Source organism: Bubalus bubalis, chromosome 12 (genome assembly GCF_019923935.1).
Source record: "Bubalus bubalis isolate 160015118507 breed Murrah chromosome 12, NDDB_SH_1, whole genome shotgun sequence".
Lineage (NCBI taxonomy): Eukaryota > Metazoa > Chordata > Mammalia > Artiodactyla > Bovidae > Bubalus > Bubalus bubalis.
Window position 1 is genome coordinate 4,218,946 of NC_059168.1, and position 20,508 is coordinate 4,239,453.

At 40.5% G+C, this 20,508-nt stretch overlaps 1 protein-coding gene across 2 annotated transcripts; it reads right to left on the reverse strand.

Annotated features, from left to right (window-relative positions):
- Positions 1-3,788: 3,788 nt before the first annotated feature.
- MITD1 (microtubule interacting and trafficking domain containing 1) lies at positions 3,789-20,487 on the reverse strand. 2 transcript variants are annotated; one of them, XM_006075843.4, is made up of 7 exons: positions 20,263-20,487; positions 8,538-8,639; positions 6,105-6,241; positions 5,938-6,024; positions 4,906-5,018; positions 4,103-4,163; positions 3,789-4,008 (listed from the first exon to the last, which is right to left on the reverse strand). In XM_006075843.4, exons 1-7 carry the CDS (start codon positions 20,411-20,413, stop codon positions 3,913-3,915), a joined length of 747 nt encoding a protein of 248 aa, XP_006075905.3. In that variant the 5' UTR covers positions 20,414-20,487; the 3' UTR covers positions 3,789-3,912. The 2 variants fall into 2 exon arrangements, with proteins under 2 accessions (XP_006075905.3, XP_025116483.3); XM_025260698.3 differs by having other exon boundaries at positions 8,538-8,753; positions 20,263-20,401.
- Between the last annotated feature and the right edge of the window lie 21 nt (positions 20,488-20,508).

A 20,508-nucleotide genomic window follows, 5' to 3' on the forward strand; every position in this document is an offset into this window, starting at 1 on the left:
AGCCCAGCATTTCTCATGATGTACTCTGCATATAAGTTAAATAAACAGGGTAACAATATACAGTCTTGACGAACTCCTTTTCCTATTTGGAACCCGTCTGTTGTTCCATGTCCAGTTCTAACTGTTGCTTCCTGACCTGCATACAAGTTTCTCAAGAGGCAGGTCAGGTGGTCTGGTATTCCCATCTCTTTCAGAATTTTCCACAGTTTATTGTGATCCACACAGTCAAAGGCTTTGGCATAGTCAATAAAACAGAAATAGATGTTTTTCTGGAACTCGCTTGCTTTTTCAATGATCCAGAGGATGTTGGCAATTTGATCTCTGGTTCCTCTGCCTTTTCTAAGACCAGCTTGAACATCAGGAAGTTCACGGTTCACATATTGTTGAAGCCTGGCTTGGAGAATTTTGAGCATTACTTTACTAGCATGCGAGATGAGTGCAATTGTACAGTAGTTTGAGCATTCTTTGGCATTACCTTTCTTTGAGATTGGAATGAAAACTGACCTTTTCCAGTCCTGTGGCCACTGCTGAGTTTTCCAAATTCGCTGGCATATTGAGTGCAGCACTTTCACAGGATCATCTTTTAGAATTTGAAATAGCTCAACTGGAATTCCATCACCTCCACTAGCTTTGTTTATAGTGATGCTTTCTAAGGACCACTTGACTTCACATTCCAGGATGTCTGGCTCTAGGTGAGTGATCACACCATCGTGATTAACTAGGTTGTGAAGTCTTTTTTGTATAGTTCTGTGTATTCTTGCCACCTCTTCTTAATATCTTCTGCTTCTGTTAGGTCCATACCATTTCTGTCCTTTATTGAGCCCATCTTTGCATGAAATGTTCCCTTGGTATCTAAGTTTCTTGAAGAGACCTCTAGTCTTTCCCATTCTATTGTTTTCCTCTGTTTCTTTGCATTGATTTCTGGGAAAGGCTTTCCTACCTCTCCTTGCTATTCTTTGCAACTCTGCATTCAAACGGGTATATCTTTCCTTTTCTCCTTTGCTTTTTGCTTCTCTTCTTTTCACAGCTATTTGTAAGGTCTCCTCAGACAGCCATTTTGCTTTTTTGCATTTTTTTCCTGGGGATGGTCTTGATCCCTGTCTCCTCTACAATGTCACAAACCTCCGTCCATAGTTCATCAGGCACTCTATCAGATCTAGTCCCTTAAATCTATTTGTCACTTCCACTGTATAATCATAAGGGATTTGATTTAGGTCATACCTGAATGGTCTAGTGGTTTTCCCCACTTTCTTCAATTTAAGTTCTGAATTTGGCAATAAGGAGTTCATGATCTGAGCCACAGTCAGCTCCCAGTCTTGTTTTTGCTGACTGTATAGAGCTTCTCGATCTTTGGCTGCAAAGAATATAATCAATCTGATTTTGGTGTTGGCCATCTGGTGATGTCCATGTGTAAAGTCTTCTCTTGTGTTGTTGGAACAGAGTGTTTGCTATGACCAGTGCGTTCTCTTGGCAAAACTGTATTACCTTTGCCCGGCTTCATTCTGTACTCCAAGGCCAAATTTGCCTGTTACTCCAGTTATTTCTTGACTTGCTACTTTTGCATTCCAGTCCCCTATAATGAAAAGGACATCTTTTTTGGGTGTTAGTCCTAAAAGGTCTTGTAGGTCTTCATAGAACCGTTCAACTTCAGCTTTTTCAGCATTATTGGTCGGATCATAGACTTGGATTACCGTGATATTGAATGGTTTGCCTTGGAAACGAACAGAGATCATTCTGTCATTTTTGAGATTGCATCCAAGTACTGCATTTCAGACTCTTTTGTTGACCATGATGGCTACTCCATTTCTTCTAAGGCATTCCTGCCCACAGTAATAGATATAATGGTCATCTGAGTTAAATTCACCCATTCCAGTCCATTTTAGTTCGCTGATTCCTAGAATGTCGACGTTCACTCTTGCCATCTCCTGTTTGACCACTTCCAATTTGCCTTGATTCATGGACCTAACATTCCAGGTTCCTATGCAATATTGCTCCTTACAGCATTGGACCTTGCTTCTATCACCAGTCACATCCACAGCTGGGTATTGTTTTTGCTTTGGCTCCATCCCTTCATTCTTTCTTAAGTTATTTCTCCACTGATCTCTAGTATCATATTGGGCACCTACCGACCTGGGGAGTTCTTCGTTTTGCCTGTTCATACTGTTCATGGGGTTCTCAAGACAAGAATACTGAAGTGGTTTGCCATTCCCTTCTCCAGTGGACCACATTCTGTCAGACCTCTCCACCATGACCCGTCCATCTTGGGTGGCCCCCCATGGCATGGCCTAAGGCACTGACTTAGGAAATGACAATTTAATGCAGTGGTTTTCAAACTCTTTAAAAACTAGAGTAAAAAATATGTCTTATGTTGTGCACCAGCATACACGTATGTTGTCTGTTTCACAATACGACACTTACCCTTTACTACTCACTTAGCTGATATTTTATATTCAATTTTATTTTATCTTAAAAATTAACTTTATGACCCATTAATAGGTCAAGACTTAAATTGTTTAAAATAGGTAAAGTAGACAAACCAGTAAATGCTTACAAAATGAGAAAAGTATCGGATTCATGTTGATATATGGCAAAACCAATACAATATTGTAAAGTTTAGAAAATAAAAGAAAATATATATAAAAAAAGAAAAGTCCAGGCAGTTAGACAATACGGGATCCCCACTTGGAGCCATCGGGCACCTGACATTGACTTTGAGCCCTGAGGAATGCAAAGGCAGCCATGCAAAGTGGAGCAGGGAGGAGAGTAGTCAGGTTGTATCAGCGATCTGTTGCTACATACCAAACCACTCCAAAACTTGGTAGCTAAAACAGCAGTCCTTTATTCAATCCAAGGTCAAGGTGACAGCAGGTTTGGTTTCTTCTGAGGCCCGTCTCCTTGGCTTGCAGGTGGTGGCATCTTGCTATGACTTCATGTAGTCTCTCCTCTGTGTATATCTAGGTCAGGATGTCCACTTTTTATAAGGATACCCATCATACTGGATTAGGGTCACCTACAGACAGAACTTATTTCTTTGAAGACCTTATTTCCAAATATGGTTACATTCCAAGGTACCAGGGATTGGGATTTAAACATGTGAATTTCTAGGGGTTATGTGTGTGCACAATCAACCTTTAACAGAGGAGTTTCAGGGTCCCCCCCAACCCCAGACTACTCTGCCCAACTCTGTTCCTATGACCTCTACCTGGCTTTGTCCCTCCACACTATTCACTCTTGATTTGAAATCTTCAAGCTTTTCCAGATGTGATGTTCAGAAGGGCACTCTCCAACACCAGGACTTCTATTTCCCTCTACAGACTTTAGCTTAGCTTATTCTTCAAGCTTCTGGTCTGCCCACTGCCTCTAGCAGTATCCCCTCTCCCAGCTGATCCCCATGGGACCTAGTCTGTCCCCAGCCCATCAACTGGCATGTCTATGGATAGGCTTTCCCAGGACAATTGATACTAAGCTGCAGAGCTTTACAGATGTTCCAGTCAAGGTTAAGTGAGCTGCAAAATGCATCTGGTATTACTAAAAGGCTTGATTTGCCTTTATAAGGAGTTAAGTAATAGAGAATAACTGAATTTAAGTAAATATCTGCTAAAGACACATAATTGTAGGGACTTCCTGGGTGGTCCAGTGGCTAAGGTCTTGATTCATTCATCAACATCCAAACGAGAAAATCTGAGGAAATGTTTCAACTAACTATACTTGAAACACTAAGTACTCTAAGTAACCTATTGATAAAAGTATTCAGGACTGGTCACACAACTGAACAAGGAATCCATACATTAGTAAAATATAAAAATTTATTGTTAAATTCATACATTATAGGAATGATCTGTCCAAAGTTAAAAAAAAAAAACCAACATTCATTTAAAGTAGAAATATATATGTAAATTAGGCTACTATCCATCATATTTTTTTTGTGTGCTTATTATGAAAAATGTCCACTGTTGTTTCATGACATGGTCTTAAATCAAAATCACAATATCCAAGGGAAAAACGACTCTAAAAAGAGAAGAGAAGAGTTTTTTTTAACAAAAAGGATCAAAGCCACTTTGTTAAAGAATGCTACACAGTCACACATGAGACTATATCCTACCTGTGGTTTCTTAAAATAATCAAGTCCCCTTCCAATCTTAATTATCCATCCATTGTTGAACCTATTGAAATTAGTAATATAGTATTACATTCCAGACATTTAGGTCAGACAATGATCAAAGTTGTATGAAGTGTCAGCTAAATCTCCCCCTAACAAATAAAATCACTTCTTTCTGTGGCGAGTTGAACCAAACCTGGGTTTACCTATGGGCTGTGTCTACAATGAAACAAAACAACCATTAGCTGATAAAAGATTTTAACAATTCAATTAAACCTTCCTCATGAATTTCATCTTCCTGAGAAAGCTTCCCTGTTCTGCTAACAAGTGGCTTCCAAGTGTATTCAGGCAGACTGGTGATGTTTCAGGGACTCCCATGCCTAGAGGTGGGGATGTACCAGGGCAGAGGAAGCCCTGATGGGCACAACACAGCATCCTGTCATGCCTACTAGAAAATTTAATAAACTATAAGAAGTAAAGCCAAATTAAATAAATACCACTATCACCCCAAAAGGAAATTATCCCAATGTCATAATACTGTATGTATAATTGGATAGAAAAGTACTTCCTTTGCTCAGATGACACAGAACATGTAAATTTTATTCCATTAGGAAATAGGAAACTCACATAGAGGACACAATTAGCCAGATTTTTTTTTTCTTCAAAAGTGAAAAATACTAAAATTAAGCTTTATTTAAATTTTTAATATTTAAGTGGAATAGTATATGTAATTATATATAATTTGTGAGAAATAAAAATAAGTATTTTTCAACTGCATAAAAATTAAAGTATTACTATATACTAACCTAATTTCTCGGTCATGTATTGAAGAAGAATATTCTAATTCCAAACTCACTCCGTGATTCCTGAGCGACTGTTTTATTTCTTCTAGGCCACTATGCTGATCTTTCCCAGTGCCCTGTCAATAGGAAAAAAAAAATTTTTTTTACTCAGTTATTAATATTTTAAATTATTCCTAAGCGATGCAGTGTGTGTGCTCAGTTGCACAGTTGTGTCACTGGCAGGTAGATTCTTTACCTCTGAGCCACCTAGGAAGCCCATGCAATGTATATCTTAAAATGTAAATATTATACACTAGTTTCACTGTCCATTACTGCAAAGAAGCAACCAAAGAAGATGAAGTAGTTTAAGAGCAACTGTTTTTATCAAAATAATCATTTTTTTTTCCTAATGTGAACATAACACAACTTGGTGCCATCTCCTAAGATGTATTTTAACGGTGCTGTTTATTCAGATGAGGCTTTCTTCTCAAATTAATCCTGGAAATATGAATTGTTTAGAATTATCCCTATTTAAATCAAAATCAAGACAGAGATGATAGAAACTATCAATACTGAAGACAGAGTGACTGACTCATAGAACATCCAAGAAACTAAACTGACAAACTATTTGAATAAGAGAGCTTAGCTAAGTGGCCAAATGCAAGGTACAACATACTAAAATCAACAGCGTTTTCTCCAATGTGTTTTATGCATAATCCCAGATGGCTCAGGAGTAAAGAGTCTACCTGCCAATGCAGGAGACGCTAGAGATGCGGGTTTGATCCCTGGGTCGGGAAGACCTCCTGGAGGAGGAAATGGCAACCCACTCTCAGTATTCTTGCCTGGAGAATCCCATAGACAGAGGACCCTGGTGGGCTACAGTCCATGGGGCCACAGAGTCAGACACAACTGAGCGACTGAGCATGAAGATAGCAAGTTCATTTCCAATGAAACAGCTTTGGCTGAAGCATTACATCCAAGTTTGCCTTGAACTACATCCTACAACTGAGTGAAGTTCATGATGTTAAGAAAGAGAAAATGCTTTCAGGTACCTACTTCATCCAGAGAGGTGAGAAGATGAATAGTTTTTACTTTACATGGCCTCTTAACCAGCATCTCACAAAATCGAAGGAAGTTATACAGCTGAAAGACATTAGGATGGGTTATTACTCGTACATGTTAAATAATGCCTATTTCATCCTGCATGAGTACATTTCACCTACCTGATGTGTGTGTCTAATATAAGGATCTTCTATCCAAACTTCTGTAACTGCTTCACTCAGGTATTCTTGAAAAAGGGACTCATAGCTGAAACCTGTTGCATTCTCTTCTATCTTAATTTGCTTGTGATATTTTCCAGCTACAAAACAGAAGTTTCTGTAATAAAACCAGTGACTACTTGTTTTCTTTTTATACATACTATAAACAGTGAAAAATCAGGAGCACATACAAGTTAATGTTTTTAAACTCATGCACTCAGTGAGCATTTTCGAATGCTTAATCTATACCAGACACATTGTAAGAGGCTACACACACACACAGGTAAATAAGGCAAACCATCCAATGAGTTTTGCCTTCATGGAGGCCAGGCAAGTGGGAAAGTCCAGAGATTTCTTGGAATAGGTTCTTGAGCTAAATCCTATAGAACCAGACAGTTTATTCAAGACAGAACCATACTGTATATAAAGATATCTAATATTTTTGTCACCATGAGTAGAATCATAAGCTATGACTGAGTGGGCAACTGGTCTTTCTCTTCAGATTTAAGTCTTTTTATGTCTTGCAATTTAATAGCTGAGGTATTACATATATGGTTTCCCCAATGGCTCAGCAGTAAAGAATCCACCTGCAATGCAGGAGACACAGGTTTGATCCTTGTGTTGGGAAGATTCCCTAGAGAACTCCAGTATTCAACTCACTCCAGTATTCTTGCCTGAAAATTCCATGGACAGAGGAGCCTGGTGGGCTACAGTCCAAAGGGTCACAAAGAGTCAGACATGAGTGAGTTACTAAGCACACATTAAATATATAAATGCAATATAATATGGAGTCTAGGAGTCTTAGAACTTGTAGAGAGTGTGTTAAGCAAAAACTTATAGTACTTCTTAATAATCCAAGCCAAAGACTAGAATGCCATAGGGTCAGCAGGGGAGTTCTATTGTTTTTGTTCATTCAAAATGACTAATTATTGAATAAGTTATCAATGACCTTTAAGGTTTTTTTTTTTAAAAATATGATCCTTAACGGTAGTTCCTGATTTATACAGTGGTTGCACTTTTAAACTTTGTTTGAAAATCAGTGGTTTGGATTCTGTTCCTAATATTTAAAAACATAAAATGTTACAAACTGTGCATCAGTTTTCAAGCCAAGCTAGTCACACAGGTTAGTTTTAGCCAGTGTATTTAAGCCACAAAGTTGATGGTACTCTATTTCCTTCAGATTTCAGAGGGAAACTACATTGCAGGTTTCAATTTGGGATGAAGTAAATAATATTACTCCTCAACAAAGTAGCCAGCTAGCCAGGTTAATCTGGGTAGCCAGGGTTTGGGATAGTACAGAATACCAGGAAGAGGTGTGCAGAGGGAAGGAGTAAACAGGAGCTGAAGGCTGGAGGACACTGTTTTTTTTTTTTTTTTTTTTTTGAGGACAGCAGTTCCTTTGACTCTAGAATGCAGCAGCTGTGAATGTCAGGTGGCAACGGCCATTTGTGTCTATATGTCTATATTTCTGGATGCTCAGAAAGTAGTGAACTAACCATACCTCCTGCATCTCTCATCACTGTGAGTCTCAGTCATGTCTGACGCTATGACCCCATGGACTACAGCCCACCAGGCTCCTCTGCCATGGGATTTCCCAGGCAAGAATACTGGAGTGGGTTGTCATATCCTCCTCCAGGGGATCTTCCCCACCCAGGGATCAAACTCGTGTCTCCTGTATTGGTAGGCTGATTCTTTACCACTGCACCACCTGGGGAGCCCCCAGAGAACCAATGATAAATAGGGAACCATACCTTCTGCATCTCTCATCGTTAAGAATACCTAACTCCTCAAACGTTCTGATTCAAGACAAAAATCTCAAAGCAGCTCTGGGCATTTCTTGAGCTACTTTAATATTTTGGTCATTTTATAAAGGGAGATACAAATAAAATATAGGCTTTAAGTTCAGTATTGCTCTGCTTCATGGGGATCATGAATTCCTTAAAATGGCATGCAAAGTTCTGCAGTATGTAGAGCTGTCCTCAAATTCTCAGGAGGAGAATCTGACTGCCACCTTCCCCTGAGCAGAAAACAAAACAAAACAGGGCAAAGGGGCTTCCCTTGTGGTCTAGTGGCTAAGACTCTGAGCTCCCAGTGCAGGGCTCTGGGTTTGACCCCTGGTTAGGGAACTAGATCCCATACACTGCAACTAAAAAAAAAAAAAAAAAAAAAAAAAAAGACCCTGTCCTTTTTTTAGTGATGCAACTAAGACCCAATGTAGCCAAATAAATAAATATTTTTAAAAAAAGTTAAAAACTGGAAATGCAGAGGAGACCTGTAAGCTCCCAAGGGTTAACAGTCCAGACCACACTGAGCTCCGAAGGGCACAGCCAGGAACACTGGTGAAACAGGCTTTGTCACAAGAGCTCAGGCACACACTCTCCAAAATAGCCTCCTTACCTTCTTTTTCTTGGTCCAAACGTTTCTTTAAGTGTTCTGCTCTATCCATGTGGTCAGAAATTATTTTTCTGAGATTATGCTTCTTTGTTTCATCTTTGGTGCCTACAAATTAAAAAACAGACTCTCAAGATTCCAAACAGGCTTTCTCTTTGGTACAGGCAGTGTTTCCTAAGTTTTCCATGGATTTCCTGTCCTTTGGCATGGTTCACCTTGGTCCTAAAATACACAAATAATAGGTCCCAGTTTAGCTTGATCCTGTACAACTTCCATCTTTTCACTGAGCATTGGAAGCCACTTTATTTAGGACTGGGGACTCTGACACTGTGACTGACAGCTGGGGACACTCAATCCGGTGTGGAAACAAAGGTGGCTTATTACATGTCACTGACTATGAGCACTATTTTGTTCCAATTACCCATAAGTTTGAAATCTTAGCATAATCAAAAGATAGCAAACAACATCTTTCTTCCACAAAACCAGTCTCTATTCCAGACTTCCCCTTTACAGCTTACGTTGACTCATTTTCCCAGCCATCCCAAAAATCAAAGGTATTTTTGAGTATACATTATCAATAAAAGCTTATCCCAAGCCCCACCTCCAACCAGTTAACAAATTACTTCTGGTCCCTTCCTTCCTCCCTTTTAATACTGCTTTCACTTTTCACTTTAATTTCATTTTTAAACTCTGTTTTTAAAAACATTTTATTTTGAATTAATTGTTTATTTATGGAAAAGCTAGGAACATGGCAGAGACTCCCTTCATCCAGATTCCCCTATATTAACCTATTACACAACTACAGTACAATTATCAGAGCAAGCATATGAACATTTATACAACACTTAGCTCATCTACATACCTTACTGGTATTTCACTAATTATCCCACTTTATTGTCCTTTGTTGTGCCTGCCCATCTTTGGGTGAAATATTCCCTTGATATTTCCAATTTTCCTGAGATCTCTAGTCTTTCCCTTTTGTTGTTTTCTTCTAGTTTTATGTACTGTTCATTGAAGAAGGCCTTCTTGTCTCTCTGTGCTATTCTCTGGAACTCTGCGTCTAGTTGGATGTAAAATTGGAAATATCAAGGGAACATTTCACCCAAAGGTGGGCACAATAAAGTACAGAAACAGTAAAGACCTAGGAGACGCTGAAGATATCAAGAAAAGATGGAAAGAATACACAAAAGAACTGAACAAAAAAGGTCTTAATGAACCAGATTACTCTGATGATGTGGTCAGTCACCCAGAGCCACACATTCTGGAGTTTGAAGTCAAGTGGGCTTTAGGACTCACTGCTGTTAATAAAGCTAGTGGATGTGATGGAATTCCAGTGCTCACTCACTTCAGTTGTGTGACTCTGTGAGACTCCATAACTGTAGCCTGCCAGGCTCCTCTGTACATGGGATTCTCCAGGCAAGAATACTGGTGTGGGTTGCCATACCCCTCTCCAGGAGATCTTCCTGACCCAGGGATCGAACCTACATGTCTTACATCTCCTGCACTGGCAGGTGGCTTCTTTACCACTAGCACCACCTGGAATTACAGTAGAACTATTCAAACAAAACCCCAGAGGATGATGCCCTCAAGGTGTTGCAGTCAGCATGTCAGCAAGTCTGGAAGACTCAGCAGTGGCCACAGGACTGGAAAAGGTCAATCCTCATCCCAATTCCCAAGAAGGGCAGTACTAAAGAATGAGCTAACAGTTGGATAACAGTTGGATAATTGCACTCATCTCCCATGCTAGTAAGGTCATTCTTAAAATCTTGCATACTAAACGTCAGCATTATGTGAACCAAGAAGTTCCAGATGACCAAGCTGGGTCTAGAAAAGGAAGAGGAACCAGAGATCAAATTGCCAACATTTGCTGGATCTTAGAGAAAGCAATGGAATTCCAGAAAAACATCTACCTCTGTTTCATCAACTATGCTAAAGCCTTTGACTGTGTGGATCATAACAAACTATGGAAAGCTCTTAAAGAGATGGGAATACCAGACCATCTTACCTGTCTCCTGAGAAACCTGTGTGCAGGTCAAGAAGCAACAGTTAGAAGCCTGTATGGAACAACTGATTGGTTCAAGATTGAGAAAGGAGTATGACAGGGCTGTCTGCTGCCACCCTCTTTGTTTAACCTATACGCTGCTGAGCACATCATGAGAAATGCTGGGTTGGATGAGCTACAAGTTGGAATCAAGATAGGAGGGAAAAACATCAACAACCTTAGATATGTGGATGATACCACTCTAATGGCAGAAAGCGAAGAGGAACTAGAGAGCCTCTTGATGAGGGTGAAGGAGGAGAGTAACTACTAAAAGAACTAAGATCATGGCATCCGGCCCCATTACTTCATGACAAATGGAAGGGGAAAAGGTGGAAGTAGTGACAGATTTCCTCTTCTTGAGCTCTAAAATCACTGCACATGGTGACTACAGTCATGAAGTCAGAAGACGATTGTTTCTTGACAGGAAAGCTATGACAAACCTATACAGTGTGCTGAAAAGCAGAGACATTACTTTGCTGACAAAGGTCCGTATAGTCAAGGCTATGGTCTTCCCAGTGGTCATGTATGGATGTGAGAGCTGGACCGTAAAGAAAGCAGAACGCCAAAGAACTGATGCCTTTGAACTGTGGTGCTGGAGAAGACTCCTGAAAGTCCCCTGGACAGCAAGGAAATAAAATCAGCCAATCTTAAGGGAAACCAACCCTGAATATTCATTGGAAGGACTGATGCTGAAGCTCTACTTGGTCATCTGATGCAAACAGCCAATTCATTGGAAAAGTCCCTGATGCTAGGAAAGATTGAGGGCAGGAGAAGAGGGCGTCAGAGGATGAGATGGATGGATGGCATCACTGATGCAATGGACATTAACTTGGGCAAATTTTGGGAGATGGTGAGGAACAGGGAGGCCTGGCATGCTGCAGTCAATGGGCTTGAAGAGTCGGACACAACTGGGTGACTGAATAACAACAATTATCCCACTAAAGAAAGTTTTCTGGTCTAGGATCCCACATAGCATTTAGGGGTTATGCCTCTTTAGTCTTCTCCAGTCTGTAATAGTTCCCTTTAGTATGTTTCTGCCTTTTATGACCTTGACATTTAGGAAGAGTAAGCAGTCAGTTATTTTGTAGAATGTGTCTCATTTTGGGCTGCCACTGTTTTCTAAGGATAAGATTGAGGTTATACATATTTTTAGCAAGAAAATCACAGAAGTGTTGTGCCCTTCTCAGTGGGTACATGAGGTCAATATGTCTTATTACTGGAGATGTCAACTTTGATGACTTGGTTAAGGTGGAGTTTACAGATTTCTCCACTAGAAAGTCACTATTTTCTATCTTGTATGAAAAAGCTATCTTGTGGGTAAATAGCCTATCTCTCTTCACTCTTCATCCACTAACTTTAGGATCCACTGATGGTCTTTTTTTTTTTTTTTTTTTTTGGCCATGGCATGCAGCATGTGGGATCTTAGCTGCCCGACCAAGGATTGAACTTGAGCCCCCTGCATTGGAAGGCAAAATCTTAACCATTGGACTGTCAAGGAAGGCCCATTGATGCCCTTTCCCTGTAACAATTACTACTGCAGTATTTGCCAAATGGTGATTTTCTATTTCCATCATTTCTACTTAAGGTATTAACTGGAATTCCACTGTAAGGAAAGGCTGTCCCTTTTCACCCATCTACTTATTTATTCTACTAATAATTTATATCAATATGGACTCATGGAGATTTTACTTTATGGGTTGTAATTGAAAACTATCATCATTTTCCTTTTTTTATTTTTTTATTGAAGGATAATTGCTTTACAGAATTTTGTTGTTTTCTGTCAAACCTCAACATGAATCAGCCATAGGTATACATACATCCCCTCCCTTTTGAACCTCCCTCCACCTCCCACCCCATCCCTCCCCTCTAGATTGATACAGAGCCCCTGTCTGAGTTTCCTGAGCCATACAGCAAGTTTCTGTTGGCTACCTATTTTATACATGGTAATGTAAGTTTCCACGTTACTCTTTCCATGCATCTCAGCCTCTCCTCCCCTCCCCATGTCCGTAAGTCTATTCTCTGTCTGTTTCTCCACTGCTGTGAATAAATTCTTCACTGCCATTTTTCTGGATTCCGTATATATGCCTTAGAATATGATATTTATCTTTCTCTTTCTGACTCACTTCACTCTATACAACAGGTTCTAGGTTCATACACCTCATCAGAACTTACTCAAATGTGTTCCTTTTTATGGTGTAATATAAAAATGTCCTAATATTCCATTGTGTATATGTACCACAGCTTCTTTATCCAATCATCTGTCGATGGACATCTAGGTTGCTTCCATGTTCTAGCTATTTAAAATAGTGCTGCAATGAACATTAGGGTCCATGTGTCTTTTTCAATTTTGGTTTCCTCAGGGTATGTGCCTTCTAGTGGGATTGCTGGGTCATATAGTGGTTTTATTCCTAGTTTTTAAAGGAATCTCCATACTGTCTTCCATAGTGGCTGTATCAACTTACATTCCCACCAACAGTGCAAGAGCGTTCCTTTTTCTCCACACCCTCTCCAGCATTTATTGTTTGTAGACTTTTTGATGATGGCCATTCTGACTGGTGTGAGGTGATATCTCACTGTAGTTTTGATTTGCATTTCCCTAATAATGAGTGGTGTTGAGCATCTTTTCATGTGCGTTTGTTAGCCATCTGTATGTCTTCTTTGGAGAAATGTCTGTTTAGGTCTTTTTCCCTCTTTTTGATTGGGTTGTTTTTCTGGCATTGGGTTGTATGAGCTGCTTTTTTGGAAAATAATCCTTTGTCAGTTGTTTCATTTGCTATTATTTTCTCCCATTCTGAGGGTTGTCTTTTCACCTTGCTTATAGTTTCCTTTGCTGTGCAAAAGCTTTTAAGTTTAATCAGCTCCTACTTGTTTACTTTTGTTTTTATTTCTGTTACTCTAGGAGGTGGGTCATAGAGGATCTTGCTTTGATTTATGTCATCAAGTGTTCTGCCTATGTTTTCCTCTAAGAGTTTTATAGTTTCTGGTCCTACATTTAGGTCTTTAATCCATTTTGAGTTTATCTTTGTGTATGGTGTTAGGAAGTGTTCTAATTTCATTCTTTTACCTGTAGCTGTCCAGTTTTCCCAGCACCATTTGTTGAAGAGCCTGTCTTTGCCCCGTTGTATATTCTTGCCTCCTTTGTCAAAAATAAGGTACCCACAAGTGCATGGGTTTATTTCTGGGCTTTTGATCTTGCTCCATTTGTCTGTATTTCTGTTTTTGTGCCAGTACCATACTGTCTTGATGACTGTAGCTTTGTACTATAATCTGAAGTTGGGAAGGTTGATTCTTCCAGCTCCATTCTTCTTTCTCAAAACAGCTTTGGCTATTTGGGGTCTTTTGTGTTTCCATATGAATTGTGAAATTTTTTTGTCCTAGTTCTGTGAAAAATGCCATTGGTAATTTGATAGGGATTGCACTGAATCTGCAGATTGCATTTGGTAGTATAGTCATTTTCACAATCTTGATTCTTCCTACCCAGGAACATGGAATATTTCTCCATCTGTTTATGTAGTCTTTGATTTCTTTCCTTAGTGTTTTATAATTTTCTGTGTACAGTTCTTTTGTCTCCTTAGGTAAGTTTATTCCTATTTAATTCTTTTTGTTGCAATGGTGAATGGGATTGATTCCTTAATTTCTCTTTCTTATTTTTCATTGTTAGTGTATATTAGTATATAGAAATGCAAGTGATTTCTGTGTATTGATTTTGTATCCTGCATCTTTGCTAAATTCACTGATTAGCTCTAGTAATTTTCTGAACTATCTTTAGGGTTTTCTATGTACAGTATCATGTCATCTGCAAACAGTGAGAGCTTTACTTCTTCTTTTCCAATCTGGATTCCTTTTCTTTTTCTTCTCTGATTAGTGTAACTATGTTGAATAATAGTGGTGAAAGTGGCCACCCTTGTCTTGTTCCTGATCTTAGAGGGAATACTTTCAGTTTTTTACCATTGAGAATATGTTTACTACAGGCTTATCATATATGGTCTTTACTATGTTGAGATAGGCTCCTTCCATGCCCATTTTCTGAAGAGTTTTAACCATAAATGGGTGCTGAATTTTGTCAAAGGCTTTTTCTGCACCTATTGAGATTATCATATGCTTTTTATCTTTCAATTTGTTAATATGGTATACCACATTGATTGATTTGCATATATTGAAAAATCCTTGCCTTCTTGGAATAAACCCAACTTGATGATGGTGTATGGACTATTCGATGTGTTGCTGAATTGTGTTTGCTAAAATTTTGTTGAGGATTTTTGCATCTATGTTCATCAGTGATATTGGCCTGTAGTTTTCTTTTTTTGTGTTGTCTTTGTCTGGTTTTGGTATCAGGATGATGGTGGCCTTGTAAAATGAGTTTGGAAGCGTTCCTTCCTCTGCAAGCATTTTTTGGAAGAGTTTTAGAAGGACAGGCATTAGCTCTTTTCTAAATGTTTGATAGAATTCTCCTGTGAAGCCATCTGGTCCTGGGCTTTTGGGAAACTATCATCATTTTCTTGCTTAAATATTATCAGCATTGGCTTTGAGAGCTGCTTATGCTGGCTCCTGTGTTCTTTTGACGTACCCCATTATTTTTTGACTACTTCCTTACATTTTGGTGCAAAACGTTGTAGTTTTCTTGCTCCAGCCCCAAAATCAACCATTTCTCCCAGAGACTTTGGTTTGTTTTATTGGAGAATGGTATCAAGAGATCATATTCTGAGTGCCAAGTGTGTTCATTGTGGCTTGGGGAAAGTCTAGACCCTTTCTGTCAATACAGGCAGAAAGTCTATGGAGGTTTACTCATACATACATCTCTATTGCTGTATCTGTCCATCTGCATCAAACCCCACAAATTCATGTTAACTTTGATCCCACAGGGTTCATTCTAGCTTCCTCCTTTCCTTACCTGTAACTTCTTTCATTATCCACAATATGTTTACTAGCTTGTTCCTGGTTAGATCCCTGGGTAGGGAAGATCCCCTGGGGAAGGAAATGGCTACCCACTCCAGTATTCTTGCCTGGAGAATCCCATGGACAGAGGAGCCTGGTAGGCCACAGTTCATGGGGTTGCAAAGAGTCGGACATAATTGAGCAACTAATACTTTCACTTTCAAGTTCAATATAGACATCAAGCAGTTTCAGAATTCTTAACCCATACTGTTGTGAGAAAACAAAATTAACCAACTAAAATATAATGTTTGGGGACTTCCTTGGTGGTCCAGAGGTTAAGAATACGCCTTCCAATGCAGGGTACTCGGATTCAATCCCTGGCCAGGGAACTAAGATCCCACATGCCACAGGGCAACTAAGCCCATCTGCCTCAACTAGAGAACCCATGCTGCAACGAAGACCCAGCACAATCAAAAAAGAATTCAAAAACAAAACCTGCTTTGCCACTTTTAGCTGTGTGACCTTGGCCAGTTATTCAACCTCTTTTTATCTTCTTGTCTAACACAGAAAGAGTAACAGCACCCTAGAAAATTGTGGAGAGGACTAATTATGAAAAACTAATTGCAAAGAGTTGACATGACTTAGCATCTGAACAACAACAAATGATGATACTGGCATGCAGGAAATACTCAGTAAATGTTGTCAGTATCATTATCATCTACTTAATTTCTTTATACACTGCCCTCTCGGCTTCCTTTAGAACTAGATTTTATCTAACACCTGTTTTCTTAACTCTACAGTTACTTTGCTACTGCCTATAAACATATGCTATTTCCTCTGTCCTCTTTCTTAATCATTATCCTCAATCACAGTTTGACCCATTCTTCAAACATGACTTTGTCTTCCAGGTTGCATCATATAGCCACCTCCAAGTCCCATTGGAAACTCACTCCCACATCTAATCAAGGAGCCAATGCCAGTAATTCAATGTCCACTCTGTCCTCTCCCTTTCCTACTAAGTGGTGTCATTCAGGTCATGGTTCATTCAGGCCCTCATCTCCTCTCACCTTGACTCCTGCAGGAGTTAATTAATTGATCTGCTTGACTTCAGTCTCTTCAGGTTCATGTCTCTCCTACACTCTTGCCCTGTTCACTCATTTATTCAAGAAATATTTACTGAGAACTTACCACACACCAGGCATTATTCTAAGCACTGGAGACACAGCAGTTAATAAAACAAAACACAATTCCCCACTATCATTCAAATGGGAGGAAAGACAACAACAGAGATAAATTGGTAAAACACATATGTTAGACTGTGATAAAGTGCTATTAAATAAAACAAGGAAGAAGGATAAGAGAGTCCTGGGATGGGGGTTCTAATTTCACATTGGGAGTCAGGGAATGGCCTCACAAATAAGGTGATATTTGTATAAATACCTGAAAGAGGAGAAAGAATCAGATCAGATCAGTCGCTCAGTCGTGTCCGACTCTTTGCGACCCCATGAATCACAGCACACCAGGCCTCCCTGTCCATCACCAACTCCCGGAGTTCACTCAGACTCACGTCCATCGAGTCGGTGATGCCATCCAGCCATCTCATCCTCTGTCGTCCCCTTCTCCTCCTGCCCCCTATCCCTCCCAGCATCAGAGTCTTTTCCAATGAGTCAACTCTTCGCATGAAGTGGCCAAAGTACTGGAGTTTCAGCTTTAACATCAGTCCTTCCAAAGAAATCCCAGGGCTGATCTCCTTCAGAATGGACTGGTTGGATCTCCTTGCAGTCCAAGGGACTCTCAAGAGTCTTCTCCAACACCACAGTTCAAAAGCATCAATTCTTCGGCGCTCAGCCTTCTTCACAGTCCAACTCTCACAGCCATACATGACCACAGGAAAAACCATAGCCTTGACTAGACGAAACTTTGTTGGCAAAGTAACGTCTCTGCTTTTGAATATGCTATCTAGGTTGGTCATAACTTTCCTTCCAAGGAGTAAGTGTCTTTTAATTTCATGGCTGCAGTCACCATCTGTAGTGATTTTGGAGCCCAGAAAATAGGTCATGCAAATATTTGGGAGAAGGACATATGCCTAAGAGAGGCAGGCCCTGAAATGCAACTTTAATTTTGTCACTCCTTTGCAGAAACTTTAGTTTCTCCTTGTCAATGGAATGAGTTAAAATCTTCTGGCAGTCAAGGCCATCCACAGCATGCTCCAACCATCAGTCTACCTTTAAACTTCTCCTCTTCCTCTATAGGTATATGCTAAAGTGAACTGAACCATTTATTTAGTAAAACAGCACAGACAGAACTGGAACACTTTTAGCTGAGTTTCTGAAATTCTACTTAACCTTCCAAAACCCCTATCGAAAGCACCCCCCACCTTTCCATCCCCAAATGACCACTGGCTGTTTAAATCCTCATTGCATTTGTTTCCATGGCTCTTGGCACTTATTCCCTACAGTACAGTTCTTTGCATTTATATTTTAACCTTCAAGATCATGTCACTGTCTCTTTAACCACCACAGGATCAGTGGAGCACACAGGAGCAGAGCTCCTGGGATTCTGCTGCTTCAGGGTCCAACACTGTATGCCACGTCCCTTTCTGAGAGTCAGCATAGCAGAGTTGCTAAAGCCTTGGGTTCCAGTTGTGACTCTACCAATGGTGGCAGAACTGGAAAGTGAACTTTGCTTTTTATGCTGTTAAAATGAGGGTAACATCACCTCATACTTCATAGGGCAACCGTAAGGATGAATTGGGATCATGCTTCTAATGTGCTCTGAACACTGCCTCAAGACTTATAAATGATAGTTACTCTTATTATCACTGTCATCAAATGGTCCCTGCCCAAGGTAGGGTTTTAGAGTTCTAAGAAAAGCACTGTACACTGAAGACCAGCCTCTGCTGTCTCAAAGCTTCTGAAACATATCAGAAATATGCAGGCAAAAAGACATAGAGGGGACATCTTGGGCCAGACAGGAAACACAAGAGGATGGGGAGCAGGGGCTTGTTTTAAGTCAATTAATATACAATTACATGTTTATTACCTGCAAGGGATTGTGCTCAATGTTAAGGTTATTTGGGTACTTCTAGGGGCTTCCCTGGTGGCTCAGAGGTTAAAGCGTGTGCCTGCAATGCGGGAGACCCGGGTTCGTTCCCTGGGTTGGGAAGATCCCCTGGAGAAGGAAATGGCAACCCACTCCAGTACTCTTGCCTGGAGAATCCCATGGAGGGAAGAGCCTGGTAGGCTACAGTCCACAGGGTCGCAAAGAGTCGGACACGACTGAGCTACTTCACAACACTGAATTGGTCATCTGACGCGGACAGCCAACTCATTGGAAAAGTCCCTGATGCTGGGATAGATTGAGGGCAGAGGGAGAAGAGGGCATCAGAGGATGAGATGGCTGGATGGCATCAACTGATGGAATGGACATGAACTTCAGCAAACTTTGGGAGATGGTGAGGGACAGGGAGGCCTGGCATGCTGCAGTCCATGGAGTCACAAAGAGTCGGACACGACTGAACAACAACAACACTAATGACCACGTAACAGAAAGTCTTAACTCGAACAATCCTAAACATTTCTCACACGAAATTTCAGTATATCCATTTCTAATGAAAAAACTTAAATTGGAGTATAGTGTGATAAAGAACCCACCTGCCAATGCAGGAGACGTAAGAAACACTGGTTCAAACCCTGGGTCAGGAAGACCCACTCCAGTATTCTTGCCTGAAAAACCCCATGGACAGAGGAGCCTGGCTGGCCACGTCCATGGGGTCACAAAGAATCCCACATGACTGAGCAACTAATACTTTCATAGCTGATTTAGACTGTCGTGGTGCTTTCATGGGTACGGCAAAGTGAATCAGTTACACACACACATATATCCACTATTTTTAAAATTCTTCTCCCATGCAAGTCATTAGAGAGTACTAAATAGAGTTCCCCGTGCTATACAGTAGGCCCTTATTAGTTTTTTAAACTTATAATGAAAATGTTTAATGAGAAAAATAAGGAAAAGGGTGTAATGATCTTATTATCTATCACTTAGATTTAAAAATTGTTAGCATTTTGTCATATTTGCTTCAACGTTCAAATTCAGACATCATGACAATTCCTTTCCAAACATGTTAGTCTGCACCCCTAAAATTAAGAATAGAGTTTGAAAAATACCATACTACCTAACAAAGTTAATAATTTTATTGCTACTTGTTCCATATACAATCTTCCTAAATTGATCCCCAAATGTTTATACAGTTCCTTCAAACCCAAGTCGCTTCAAGGCAACTATTACATCTGCTGCTGCTGCTGCTGCTGCTAAGTCGCTTCAGTCGTGTCTGACTCTGTGCGACCCCATAGACGGCAGCCCATCAGGCTCCCCCGTCCCTGGGATTCTCCAGGCAAGAACACTGGAGTGAGTTGCCATTTCCTTCTCCAATGCAGGAAAGTGAAAAGTGAAAGTGAAGTCGCTCAGTCGTGTCCGACTCTGTGCGACCCCATGGACTGCAGCCCACCAGGCTCCTCCGTCCATGAGATTTTCCAGGCAAGAATACTGGAGTGGGGTGTCATTGCCTTCTCCGAACTATTACGTCTAGTTACCTCTTAAAATTCTAGAATAGTAACCTCTCTTTCACTGACATCAATCTAATAAAGATATAAAAGAAACCTGTCCACCTGTCCTGTAGAATACCCCATCTTCTGTATTTCACTGCTGTCTCGCGGCGAAAGAGACACTCCCACTCCCACTTTCACTTTCACTCAGGCAAGACGGATTGCAACTCCATTTCCTCCAGTCTCGGCTCCCCGCCTCACTGCTCACCTTTCAAAACCTGCAGGAGCAGATCGATCCCCTCCTGGTAACACACCAGAGCCTGCGGGCCCCGGGACTCGGACTCCAGATCTAACGCCCGCTTTAACACAGTCAATGCAGCTGTGCTCCCAGGGTCCTGCGCCAGGCCGGACCTCGACATAATCTCAGAAAAATTACTGTCAGCTTCTTCCAGTTCCTTGGTGGGTGGGTCTGCGGCGCTCCTGCTCGCGGTCACGTGACGCCTATGCCTCTGCG

Excerpts from the sequence above, each read along its gene's own strand:
- MITD1 (XM_006075843.4), bottom strand. The coding sequence starts at position 20,413 with ATGTCGAGGTCCGGCCTGGCGCAGGACCCTGGGAGCACAGCTGCATTG. Across the intron at positions 6,242-8,537 it reads TTTGGACCAAGAAAAAGAAG|CTGGAAAATATCACAAGCAA; the intron begins GTAAGGAGGCTA and ends TCTGTTTTGTAG. Across the intron at positions 6,025-6,104 it reads ATATTAGACACACACATCAG|CTGTATAACTTCCTTCGATT; the intron begins GTAGGTGAAATG and ends AATGTCTTTCAG.